The sequence below is a fragment of the Capra hircus genome, chromosome 28 (assembly GCF_001704415.2).
Source record: "Capra hircus breed San Clemente chromosome 28, ASM170441v1, whole genome shotgun sequence".
NCBI classification, from domain to species: domain Eukaryota; kingdom Metazoa; phylum Chordata; class Mammalia; order Artiodactyla; family Bovidae; genus Capra; species Capra hircus.
Genome location: NC_030835.1, coordinates 20,942,710 through 20,956,249, shown reverse-complemented (window position 1 = coordinate 20,956,249; position 13,540 = coordinate 20,942,710). Strand labels below are relative to the sequence as shown.

The following is a 13,540-nucleotide window of genomic DNA, read 5'->3' as shown; positions in this document are numbered from 1 at the left end:
AGTCCAACAGATAGATAAGGACCCTCAAAAACGAGCATAACCTTTGGTCTCTGTTTTCAAATTCTTAGCTACATCAAGCCCCAAACGTAACCCTCATGGTTCATTGTAACCATGAGGACTGACAAAGGATGTACTCTATGTGAGTGCACACATACACACAAACAAACATACACACCCACAGCTAACAATTCAATCATGGTCAAGTGACACATCTTATCTTTTCCTTTCTCTTCCTGTATGACTTCTTTTAACCTAAAAATACACCAGGCCCCAGAAGGCTCACAAACATGCCATGCTTCCATCTCAGGAAGCTTGAGTCAACTTAATTTCTAAAGTACTTTTTTGGTTATTGAAATCCTAATGGAAAAACTATTATAGTAAACATTTTGAAATGTGTGAACTATATAAACTGTATATTTTGCCTCTATTACTAGAAAGCAATGACTGGATCTTGGCTTGTATTCCTTTCCTCTGCATCATGCATGCTGGGTATTCTTTGAAACTGAAAACCAGTGTTAACTTAAGCCAAAATGTTTGTGAGCATTTACTGTCTTTTTCCAGAAAGTATATGGTACTATATCTTGGTAGACCACATCGTCTCCATGACACCGGTTGCTGTTTTCTAGTTGTGCTTTCTTGAAGATTTGCTGGGGATTGTGTTTTGCTTGGAAACTTTGCAATTAGAAAACAAAGAAAAATTAAAAACCAGTATTTCATTCAACCTAGATGGTACCAGTATTTAATTCAAACTGGATGTTTTAAAAACCAATTTAGAGGATGTGATGGACTGTTTCTTTATTCATTAAATAAAATTTTATTTATTCTCAGTTAGTTATTGGGCTTGTTTTGGGTTGTGCTTTGGTTCCAGTCTTTGTATGTGAGATGGGTAAGTTCTTCCTCTCAGTTTTCTTTCAGCTTGGGTATTTTGAGGGACCTGCTGCCAGTTTGAAATAGCAATCCAAAAGTCCTGTGTTCATTCAATAAAACACTCATTAAGCTTGCACCTTCTAGTATATTCATGACCAGAGAAGGGAATGGGTATACATGTGAAAAAGTTGGTCACGTAATTATGTGCTTTGAAATTTCTTTTACCCACAGGTAGCAAAAAGAGATATCTTTAGTGAAACCTAACCAGAGAGCAGAGCCAAAATGAGTCCCAAACAACACTTTGCTTTCACTATAAGAAGACCAAAATTAAGTGAATTGAGCTTTAACTGTTGAATCCTGCAGCCACAACCCAAATACATCCCATCTGGCTCATATCCAGTGGAAATTTTAGACCTTCATTAATATAAAGGTCACCTCATTAAGAAATTGGCTGTAGCTGGATGTTAAGAAAGCCTAATCCTTCTTAAGATCTATAAATGCAAAGAATGCTACATCAATATAATCAGTTTTGAGTAATGAGTTTAATGGTGTCATAGTACATATTGTTTTATTAAGCAATTCTCAACCCCATTAGCCAGTTAGACTCACTGGGAGAATATTGAAAAAAAAAAATCTAGGCCTCACCTCAGAACAGTTAAATCAGTTCTTGAACTAGGGACCCGAGAATTGGTATATTTTTTAAGATTCCCAACGTGATTCTAATGAGCAGGCTGGGATGAGAACCACTAGCTTGGATGGCCCTCCCCATCTTGATAGCCCTCTTCATTTGTATGTGGTTCTTCAAGACTTCTGACCCTGGTGTCTGGCCTCAACTTGTAGCTAGCACCTAGGGAAAGCCCATATGAAATAACTAATGGATAACTCAAACGATACCTGGGAGTGGGTCTTCTTTTATTATTTAATGTCTCTCTTAGGAGCTTTTATGGCACATATCACTGATACTTTGCTGTTGAAGCATTCAGCTAAACCCTGTTTAGGGCCACTTACTGATTAGTACATGTATGTTCTTGACTGCCTACTCAAGGACAAAGATGATGCTCGGTAAGCCAGGGTATAAATAGATGCTTGATAATATATGCTGATTTATTGAGGAAAAGGGTCATGGATAAAAGAATATTTTTAAATTTCAATATGTTCTGTTATCAAACTACAAAGAACATAGATTTTCAAAGGTGAGACAATATAGTAAATTGTAGCAGCTAGGACATCCCTAGTGGCTCAATGGTAAAGAATCTGCCTGTCAGTTCAGGAGACACAGATTCAGTCCCTGGGCTGAGAAGCTCCCCTGGAAGAGGAAATGGCAACCTACTTCAGAATTCTTGCCTGGGAAATTCCATGGACAGAGGAGCCTGGTGGGCTATACAGTCCATGAGATCACAAAAGAGTCAGACACAACTTAGCAACTAAACAGCAAGAGCAACTTTTAGGTTGCTTAGTAATTTAAATTCTATTATGTATAATAATATATGAACTTTAAGTTCAAAAATATTTTACATTTGTTTTATCCAAGCTCCTAATCCATAAGCCACAATAGCTTCCTCAACATATAGTTTGAAGTTTTACCAAAGATTGCATTTGATCACTGAGACCCATTTACTTTTCCTTTAACTGTCTTTTCAGGGAAAAAAAAAAAAATAGTACATCAAGTACTAGGAAAGCTAAGGAATTTGGTAAGATCTAAGTTGTTTCCAGAGATTTCCAACAGAAATGAGCCACTAAAGCATAATAGTTAACAGATTCCCACTCTTTTGGGGGAATGGGGATGGGGGAAAAGAGGCATAGGATTAGAATCACATTTTAATTAAATCATTTGATTTCATTTCATTTCCTGTTAACAACCAAAAGAGAAATACTTATTGCATGTTTATCTCTGGGCTAGAAGCCACAGAGATAAAATGAAAAGTACAGTTCTCTTTTGCAAGGTATTTATAGTCCAGAGAGAGGAAAGTGCACCCTATGTAACAAAAGGACAAACAATCTTAATACATCTGTGAGACTTTCTCTGATTAACATATTTTATTTTAGCACTGATTTTATTCATTCTACAAACCACAAACTTACTGGGGCTCCTAATGAAGCAATTTAAGTCTACATAAGTAGACTACTGTGCTCAAATAGGATGGCAGATGCTCTGAACCTTGCCAGAGCCCAAGTACTCACTGCAGAGTGGAGTATGACCAGAAAGAGGTCTGGACATCATCCCTTCTAGATCTGTGTTGTCTTCTGGGACTACCGTGTCTTCTAAGAGCTGTTGAAGTCAAGAGGTTAAACATTTTATTCTCTAATTTGCACTGAGGAAGCAAAATCCTGAGCACACCTTAGTTCCTTATTTACAGGTATCAGAAGGTAGGGGAAAAACTCTGGTGTCCAGTGGTTTAGACTCTCAGCTTCCACTGCAGGGGGCACAGAGTCCATCCCTGTTCAGGGGATTAAAGTCCCACATGGAGACACACAACCAAAAAAACATTAGATAAGAAGGAAAGAGAAATTCAGTATTAGACTGTCAGAATTTCTAGCAATACACTTGTGATTTTGCAAATTTTAGATGACAGCCTGGGGAAGATACTGCCACTCATTACAAACCAAAAGGAATTTGATAATCGGGGATAACTAACAAAATTTTAATGAAGACTCTAGAAAAATTGCAAATGGTGGCTGTGCCTGATTTTAGGTGTTGAAACCCAGAATATTATAAAAAGGGTTTGGGAAATGTCATTGTTTTATTAACTTGTGACAAGTTCCAAAGGCACAGATAGCTTAAAAGTCTTGCTTTTTCCAATTATTAGCAAGACATTCACCGAAAAGCATGCAGTCTGTTGACCAAGTTATTCTTTACCTTAAAGGCTTGGCTTATTCATCCAATGCTTAAGCAAACTTATAAAAGTAATTCAAACCAATACAACGTGTATTACATTACTGCTTCTTTGATTAGCCTTGGTGGTAGTGAAGCCCTTATTGCTCAACTGGTACTAATTAAAAGTAAATCACTTCCCAAAGCCAAATATACATATATTCAATACATATATGAGCAAATATATATATTTGAGTACTTGTAAGGAATCAGTAGTTAGCAACTGGCTTAATAAGGAAAATAAAAGATTAAGGATCTGTGTATCTAGCTGTTTAAAAGTTGAATATTATTTCAATTAATTTAGTCTTTTTAAAAACCATGAAAAATATATCTATTTCCAAGTTGATAGAGAAAACTTTCAAATTAATTACTTGTATGCTCATCAGCTTGTCTTTTTTTGATGATTACAAAACAGCACTTTGCCAATTGCTGGGGTTAGATGTAAATACATCTTTACTCAGGTAAGCACTCAGTGTCACCACCCCCCAAACACATAGCCCTTTAGTGCCATCAGAAAACTAGCAGGGCACCTCGAATGAAAAGCAAACCCAAGTTTTTAATTCTATTTTACAAAATGTATATTACAATAATGTATACACAATTTTAAAAAACACAGAGCACTCACACCCATATATTCTACCAAAGAAAAAAGAAAAAAGTCTACTTCATGCATGCACATACAATACACTAAGCGTAAACGCATTTACAAGACAGGAAGGCAGCTCTGTATTAAGCATACACAAGTAAGAGATACTTCACCCCAACAGGACAAACTTACTAAGTTTAAGGAAGTGAGGACTAAACCTGCAATATAACCCAATTCTATTTTTTCTTACATTGTTTTCCCTCAAAGTCGCCCAGAAAGGGGGGAGGGAGCATTATTTTCAGCAAAGCTATTCCAAGATGCATTAATGAAATCTACAACATAATAAGAAGGAAAAGAGAAAAGCAATAAAAGCATTGCGTCCCTAGGACTAGAGATGCGAAAAGTAACCCGGAAATTTCCCAATTTTATTCTAAGAATGTGTCCATCCTATGCCACCGAGTGGGGAAGGCTACGGCTCCACAGCGCGGATCACTGGGCGTCTCATTCCGGCCGGGCCGCACGACCTAACTGGCCATCCGGAAGGGCTCAGGCTGGAAGCCGAAGAGCCTTTGGCCGTAGGGCTCGGTCTCTGCCGGCAGCTTCGCGCCCGCAAACGGAAGGTAGTGGTCTCGGCCGAAGTGCTCACAGTGGAGATTGACCCAGTCCCGCTCCGAGCCGAAGCGCTCAGCCTCGGCCAGAATGCGGGTCAGAGCCATGATGTAGCTCAGCGCCATCTGCAGGGTCTCGTACTTGGACAGCTTTTTATCCTGGCCCCACTGGGGTACCACCCTGCGCAAGCGGTCGAAGGCCGTATTGAGCCCCTGCATGCGGCGGCGCTCGCGCGCGTTTGCAGCTAGGCGCCTGCGCGCCGCGCTCTCCAGCCGCCCGGCCCCCGCGCACGTGCCCGCGCACTGGGCACCACCCGCGCAAGGGGGCGCGGCACGCGCTCCCGCCGCCGTATTGCAGGGCTTGCAGGACTTCATTCCCCGCCGGCAGGAGGGAGGCGCCGAACTCTCGGGTCCTTTCACGACTTGTGCGTGGCTGATGTATGAACCCGCTCTGCAATTTGGCTCTTCCTAGCAAATAAGTCATGCACAAAGCAACTACGTGGAATGGAAGTTTACAGTGGGGAGTGCGGGGTTCCGCCTTGTGTCCTATTGGATAACCAGATAGATGTCTCTTCACTTGCCAAAATTTAGAGGAAATTGAGAGGTAAAAGAGAAAGTCATTTTCCCAATGTTAAGTTGCAAAAGAGAAGGGAACTTTCCTGCAGCAGAATTGGTGTGGCTGGTTCGAGAAAGGTCTTTTCAGTTCTCTGGGAAAACCGGAGACTTCTGGAAGACAAAATCTTTTCCGAAGCTCAGATAGGAAAGGAGCGCTTCTTCCGCAGTAGCTGTGGGAGAGTGCTGGATCAATCTTTGAAGGAGGAGAATTTATAGCAGAGGGCTGAAGGAGGGAACAGGTGGTGGCAGGTGGGCGGGCGTCCCTCGGCTTCCATCTCAGCACCTTCCTACCCTGGGAACCGCAGGGGGGAAGGGGGACGACGCACAGCAAAATCCTGACATCACCCGCTTCGTCTGTTGGAAGTTTCTCCAAAGCTATGTCCAGCATTAACTAACACACCATCTGGAGTGGCCGGGCTGTCCCCAAAAGAATAACAGGGTGGGGGTGGGGGAGAATTTGGTTCATCTTTTCCCATATCAGTGTGCAGCTTACAGATCAAAAATTGAACCATGGTTTTTAAATGATTAGAAATCACTTTTGTGATTATGTTGGTCTTGTGTGAATATGTTGGTCTTGGAATTGTAATATATATAGACGTTCAGTGATAGAAAATGTTGCTCTGTCAAGATGTGTGGCAATTTTTCACAATGCTGACTGAATATATTCTCGTTTTATTTTAGTTATTAACTAAGTTGGGACAAACCAGCAGGTCATAACATTATTTCAGACATGGAATTTTACTGTGCAAATAATTTGGCTGTTTTCTGAAGAATAATTTAGTATAGCATATCAAAAGATATTGATGTGCTCACAGACACAGAAAACAAACTTGTGGTTACCAAAGGGGATGTGGAGGGTGATAAGTTAGGAGTTTGGAATTAACATATACACACTACTATATATAAAACAGACAAATAACAAGGAACTACTGTATAGCACAGGGAACTTACAATAATCTAAGTGGAAAAGAATCTGAAAAAGAATGTATATATACAAATATATATGAACTGAATTACTTTGCTTTACACCTAAAACTAACACATTATAAATTAATTATACTTCAATCAAAAATGGTTTAAAAAACAGATTAACATATGTAAAAATGTATATTATTTTACTATATAATTGGATTGCATGAGTTTGGATACTTAGGCAAATTCAGAATTTATACCACATTCCCCCAACACAGGTTTATAAATATTTTGGGGATGTATATTGAGATGATAATTATTTCATTGACTTTTAAATCTAATAAAACTAATCGTGATGCACATAAATGTGCAAAATGGAAACATCTAAGTAGTTTGTGAAGTGTTTGTTTTTTTTTTGCCCATGCCATGTGGCATGTGGGATCTTAGTTCCCCAACCAGGGATAGACCAGGGATCAAACCCATGCCCCCTTGCAGTGGAAGCGCAGAGTCTTAACCACTGGAACTCCAGGGAATCTGATTTGTGAGGTTTTAAAAAATAATTCCTAATGGAAGACTTTTTCCCCTACCTCCTAAAGTTGTAAGTATCTCATACTACTTCCCTGTTTCAGTTGTATCAGCTGTCCTCAGAAACAATAATGAAACATGATTTCCACTCTTGCTAATGAGGAGCTGATTTGTAGAGAAACTGCTAACTTGATTCTCTTATCTCAGCTTCTTTCTAGCTCTTAAGAAGAGTCAAGTGGCAAATAAACCAGTTCCAAATAGACTCAAGCCAGAATCATTTCTGAATTCTTTAGGAAGACCAAGTATGTTCTTTCTCCTTTTGAGATATGGATTATATTGGCATTATTCTCATTTATTTTTGTTTAATCAAATTATTAACAAGTTCCCACAAATCAGGAGTCTTTTAACTGTGTCTTCTCTTACCATTGCTTGAGACTAAAACCCCATTGTGACTGCCCTGACTCCAAGTCTTGTCTTCCCATAAATAGTTAATTAATCCCCAGCTGAAGCAATGACAATGAAATGAAGCTGAGTAACATGAAGACAATAGAATTCAATTGAACATTAATGATCTGCAACATGACAGATGTTGAACACAGACTTTTGCATGGAGCCACTCAGCTCTATTACTCTGATTCTTAACAGTCTTGGTCAGGAATAGCACTCCTATGACAGGAAAGACTGTGTTTAGTCATCAAAATGTCGAATACAATTCTTCGAGTTTTCATGGAAATCAGCCCAACTAATGCTATTCTCATGTTCATTTATCTCATCCTTCCTCCAAGGAGCCTCCTCTATGCTACTCTTAGGAACTTTTCCCTAAGAAAACACTGTTTTGGACACTACTGACCAAAATGTTAATGAGATGTATGATTTTGCAGGCCATGTATTCAGGGTTGGTGATATGATTGCCTGTGCACCAAGAGAATTGTAAACACAACTTGAAGAAAAAAACGAAGTCTGGCCGCATGCACACAGCACAGCTATGCTGGAATATAAACTAACAGATAAGTGACATGAAATTGATCCAATAATAGCATTGCTGCAACAAAAGGCAGTAGAAAGAATACAGTCATTTATTTTTCAAATGTATTTTGATTTATTAGTACTACAAAGATGCTTCTGGGGAAAAAGAATTCTACCGTCAGTAAATTTGGGAAACACATTTGCTATCACCTGCTTAGAGAGTCATAAGCAAAACTGCTATAGTAAAATTTCTGAGCAGTCCTGGGGCAAAGAAACTTTCTGACTCGAGTTTCCTAAACCTTCTTGAACACAGAACCCTTCTTTCTACAAAGTTCTGTTAACAAAGTTCCTCGGAATACACGTTTCCAAATCTCCTCTAATACCTTCCATTTATTTTATAGAGGACTGAAATCCAGAGACTAAATAATAGGTGCAAAAGATACTGAGCAACCTAACAACTGAATTAAAACAAGAAGTCACATCTCCTGTAGCCTCTGATTTCAGAGGTTTTAAACCTAAAATCACTTAGTGCAAGCCCCTCAGCTTATATTGGGGCAGTTGAAATCCACTAATGCTTTCCCAAAGTCGGCAGTCACTAGTAAAAGTTTCAGGAATAGAATTAGAAATTTTGTGCTTAAAGGATGGTGTCATTTATTTCATAACACTGGTATCTAGCACAGTGCCTAGAAAATAACAAGTAATAAGCAACCCAGGCTGAATGGTTGAAAAAAAGTTAATTAAATGATAGTTAGATAGATGCTAATCAGAATGAGTGCATTCCTAGTGAAAATAACTCTGACAAATAATTTACACTTCCTTACTTTGTAAAGATCACACACTAGATCCACATTTTAAATGCAGAATTGATTCTTTCTTATCAAAAAACACATCCTTAGCCATTTAAGCCAAAAGAACATGCATGTCAGACTAATATCTACTGTGTTTCTATACTGAGGGCATGATCTTACCAGGTGAACTGGCAGGTACTATATGTCTAGAGTTGGCCCGAAATCAAAATTGGCAGATGGAGATGAGACAGAGGGGATGATAGGAAGAGCTTATACCAGTAGGAGTAGAAAGCTAGGAGAAACATTGTTTTAAAAGTAAAAGATCAATGACTAGAAATTATCGTATAAAACCCATAGAATAGGTTAAAGGATAAACATCCTTTGAAGTGAAGTGAAGTCGCTCAGGGTCCTCCGTCCATGGGATTTTCCAAGCAAGAGTGCTGGAGTGGATTGCCTTTTCCTTCTCCAGGGGACTTTCCTGACCCAGGAAGTGAACCCAGGTCTCCCGCATTTCGGGCAGACGCTTTACCGTGGGAGCCATCAGGGAAGCCCAAACATTCTTTTATTACCCAAAATTATGTTTAATTTTTTTAATAAACTCTTCAAAGAGACATGCAATTTAAAAAAAGAGAGAACACTTTTTCATTCTGAATTTGCAAGCAAAATAAGGAAAATGAGGAATAGGGCTTCCTTCTGGAGAGAGTGGCAACTGGGGGACTTTGAGGCCCTGAAAAACTTCAGAGATGAGCCAGAAAAAGCTTAACGGATGGTGCAGTTGTGGTCCACTTATATTTCAAAAAAAAGATCAGAATTCCAAGGTCTTCAAAATTCTTGTAATTTTGTAAAGTGATTATCAAGGAGGGGAAAGCCTGCAAAAGGATTTATATGTTTAGAGAAAGGAAAGGAGAGGCAACGATTTGCATCTCTGTCCTTTGTCCCTCAAAGATCCAGGGATGAGAAAACCCAGTGGAGGGCAGAAACTAAGAAGGGGCAGAGACAAATCATGGGGCCAAGAGAGAGATGGAAAAAAAATGGGGTGCCCTGTCCTAGACTCCAGAAATGATCATCTGCCTTCAGAAAATACAGGTTCACTAAATCACCAGCTGATTCACCAACCCCCAGTTACTTTACACACTGCTTGAGAATTCTGGCTTGGGAGCCTGACTTAGCTTCTAGTTGCCAGGAGCTGAATGACTTATAGGGTTTGGACTCTGGGTGATGGATCTTAGCCTCCTCTTAGCTTCTTTGAAGTCAATTTAGAATCTTGGATCTCCTTTCAACTATGTGCTCTCACACAAATCACTTCTCTGATTTCTCCAAGTACAAAGTAGAATCATAATACATACCTCGCAGGGCAGTAGTGAGTATTAAATGAAGTTTTATGAAATAAAGAACTCTGCCTGGTCCCTAAGAAAGTCACTCTTTTGGGAGGTAGGGTGGGAGGGAGACTCAAGAGGGAGAGGATATATGTATTCACATAGCTGATTCACATTGTGTACAGCAGAAACTAACACAACATTGTAAAGCAATTATGCTCCAATAAGTAAATATTTTTTTTTAAAAAAGGTCACTCTTTAAATGACAGCTAATACTACATATTTTGGATAGTTTTTACAAGTGATAACAAAAATAACTAATCACTTTCTATAGCTTTTGATTTCAGTGAATAATTTTTTAACCCTTTACCCATAAAGCTACAATTAAGCATGACATGAATTCCAGCTGTGTGATCTTGAACAATTTACCTAACCTCTCTAAGCCTCTTACCTTATCTGTGTTGTTGCTGTTGTTTAGTCACTAAATTGTGTTTGACTCTTTTGTGGACCCATGGATTGTAGCCCACCAGGCGTCAACAACAACCTTGTCTGTAAGGAAGGTTAATAGAAAGATTTTACAGAATTGATATGACAGTTGAGTTAGTTACTCTTTGTAATGTGCTTAGACCTATGCCTGGCATACAATTTAATGTGATATAGATGCTTGTTTAGCTAAATAAAATCACTTTTTGCAATTATCCAGGATGCAGACTAGCCACCTCACCTTCTCTCATCTTTGCTTTATTTCCCTGATCTTCAGTGCTTGACCCACAGTGATCAGAGACAAGGAGAAGAAGGTAAATTCAAAGGAGTTCCTTCTGCCTTTCACATTGGAGCCAGCTAAGTTTAAAATATCACAGACAGAAGCAAAAAAATGCTCCCCAGGCCTTACTAGGTAGCAGATTTTGTGGTTTCATTGTAGTTTGAGGTTCAGTCTCTCACTGACAGACACATATATTAAAGTGTTAACTTTCAGAAGATGCTCCACCTTTCCAGTGACTAAAACATTTGCATTCGGCCTTCCCAGGTGGCAGCACAGTGGTAAAGAATCCACCACCTGCCAATGTAGGAGATGCAGGAGATTCAGATTCCATTGCTGGGTTGGGAAGATGCCCTGGAGAAGGAAATGGCAACACAGTATTCTTGCCCGGGAAATTCCATGAATGGAAGAACCTGGCAGGCTACAGTCCATGTGGTCACAAAGAGTCGAATACAACTGATATGACAAACACAAAGTATTTGCATTCACTTCCCCAGGTCCTTCCCTTCCTTCTCCACTGAGGTATTTGAGAAGACAAATCAATAATCATGATGCTTCTTTTCATGAATGCAGATGCAGAACCCAGAGAATCAGTTTCAGGGATGTGCTGGACTGTTCTGTGTTAAACTTGGGCAGGAAGCTATGTTTCTCATAATGCCTTTCCCTGTGTGATTCTGGGTTTGAGTAAGGCAAAAGTGAATCTGCATGAGCTTTGGGAGGCAGAAGTGAAGCCACCATGCTCTGAAGATCACTGTAGGTCAAAGGCTGTGAGAGATAGACACAAAGGTGCCAGTAGATTCCAGCACCTCGCTCTTGTCCTTTGCTCTTCCTCATTGTGTAGCCAGTACTCCCTCCTGATCGCCAGCCCCGCTGACCAAGAGCAGCCTCAGGCCTACAATCAGATGCTTCACGTGAACTCACAGAGGCCACAGAGAATCTGACTTCTGCACCAGTGCTCCCACCCGGTCTTACTCGAGCAGCTAGAGGCACTTGGCTTCCAGACTCCCTTGCAAGCTCTGACTCATTCAGCCCAGCCAGGCTGCTTAACGACTGTTGTCTTGTGCTCCAACAATCCTTTTCGGACTTTTACATCCCTAGCTCCTTCCCCAGTTGTGTAAGGCCTCATCCTTACAATAAATTTCTTCTTCCCGAATACAGTGGCTCTACTTTCCTAGCTGAATCTTGACTAATACAAGAAATATTTCCTCTGACCATAGGGAGGCCACGGGACCTATCCCTCCTTCCCGTTGGAGACCCTCCACGCCGGTGCCCCACTGTGTGTCCACCAGAATAAGAGCTTTTGACTCTTGGACAGTAATTACTATTTTCATCTGTTCAGCCCTGTACCACGCAACATTAAGAAAGAGATAGTGTTTAGCCTAAACGAATGTACATCTACTTGTGGAGATCCAATGCACATCAAGAAACTATCCTGAGGGACTTCTCTGTTAAGTGGTTAAGAATTCATCTTGCAGAGCAGGGGACACAAGTTCTGTCCCTGGTTGGGGAATTAAGATCCCATGTGCTAAGGGGCAACTAAGCCTGCCAGCTGCAACTGTTAAGCCTGCAGCTCTAGAGCCTGCAAGCCATAACTAGAGAGAAGCCTGCTTGCCACAAACAAGAACCTGTGCAGCAAAACTAAGACCTGTTGCAGCCAAATAAATAAACAAATATTAAAAAGAAATGAAAAGAGGGACTTCCCTGGTGGTTCAGTGGTTAAGATTCTGTGCTTCCACTGCAGGGGGCCCAGGTTCGATCCCTGGTCTGGGAACTAAGATCCCACATGCTGCATGGTGCAACCTAAATAAATAAAAATACTTAAAAAAAAAAAAAAAGAAATGAAAAGAAACTACATTGAGTAGTAAACCAGGGTCCTGCTCCCCAAGAAGGGCACAGGATAGTCCATTAGAGTAGAGGAAATGATTAGAAATTTTCTTGATCCTCATTTTATCTCATTCTTTTCATTTCTATCTCCAGGTATGTTTTATAGAGTACAAAATATAAATACGTATATTTATGCATGAGCATGTACCAATTTTTAATTAATTACTTTATTTGTTTTCAGCTGTGCTGGGTCTTCACTGCTGCTCAGGCTTTTCTCTAGTTGTGGCAGGCAGGGGTCACTCTCTAGGTGCCGTGCACAGGCTTCTCACATTGCAGAGCATGGGCTCTAGACACAGGCTCAGTAGTTGTGGGACACAGGCTTAGCTGCTCAGAGGCATGCAGGATCTTTCCAGATCAGGGATCGAGCCCTTGTCTCCTGCATTGTCGGGCAGATTCTTTACCACTGAGCCACCAGGGAAGCCCGTGTGTATGTGCATGCTCATCACTCAGTCGTGTCTGACTCTGCAACCCCGTGGACCGTAGCCCACCAGGCTCCTCTGTTCATGGAATTTTCCAGGCAAGAATACTGGAGTGGGTTGCCATTTCCAGGGGCTCTTCCTGACCCAGAAATTGAACCTTTGTCCCCTGCATTGGCAGATGGATTCTTTACCACTGAGTCACCTGGGAAGCCCAGGAAAGACCACACCAATGGTTTTATTTATACTGATAGGAACATGTGAGTGGAAAAATTGGGCTCATCCTTTTAGGCATGGGGTAAACTTTAAATCTTTAAAATTTTATAACTGATCCTTATTTTATTCATTTCTTTATACCTTGGAGAAGGCAGTGGCAACCCACTCCAGTACTCTTGCCTGGAAAATCCCATAGGAGGAGCCTGGTA

General features: G+C 40.4%; 1 protein-coding gene across 1 annotated transcript; it reads right to left on the bottom strand.

The window, feature by feature from the left end:
- Nucleotides 4,502-5,332, bottom strand: ATOH7 (atonal bHLH transcription factor 7). The gene has a single exon (XM_005699107.2). The coding sequence runs from the start codon at nt 5,306-5,308 to the stop codon at nt 4,850-4,852; it is 459 nt and encodes a 152-aa protein (XP_005699164.2). The 5' UTR covers nt 5,309-5,332; the 3' UTR covers nt 4,502-4,849.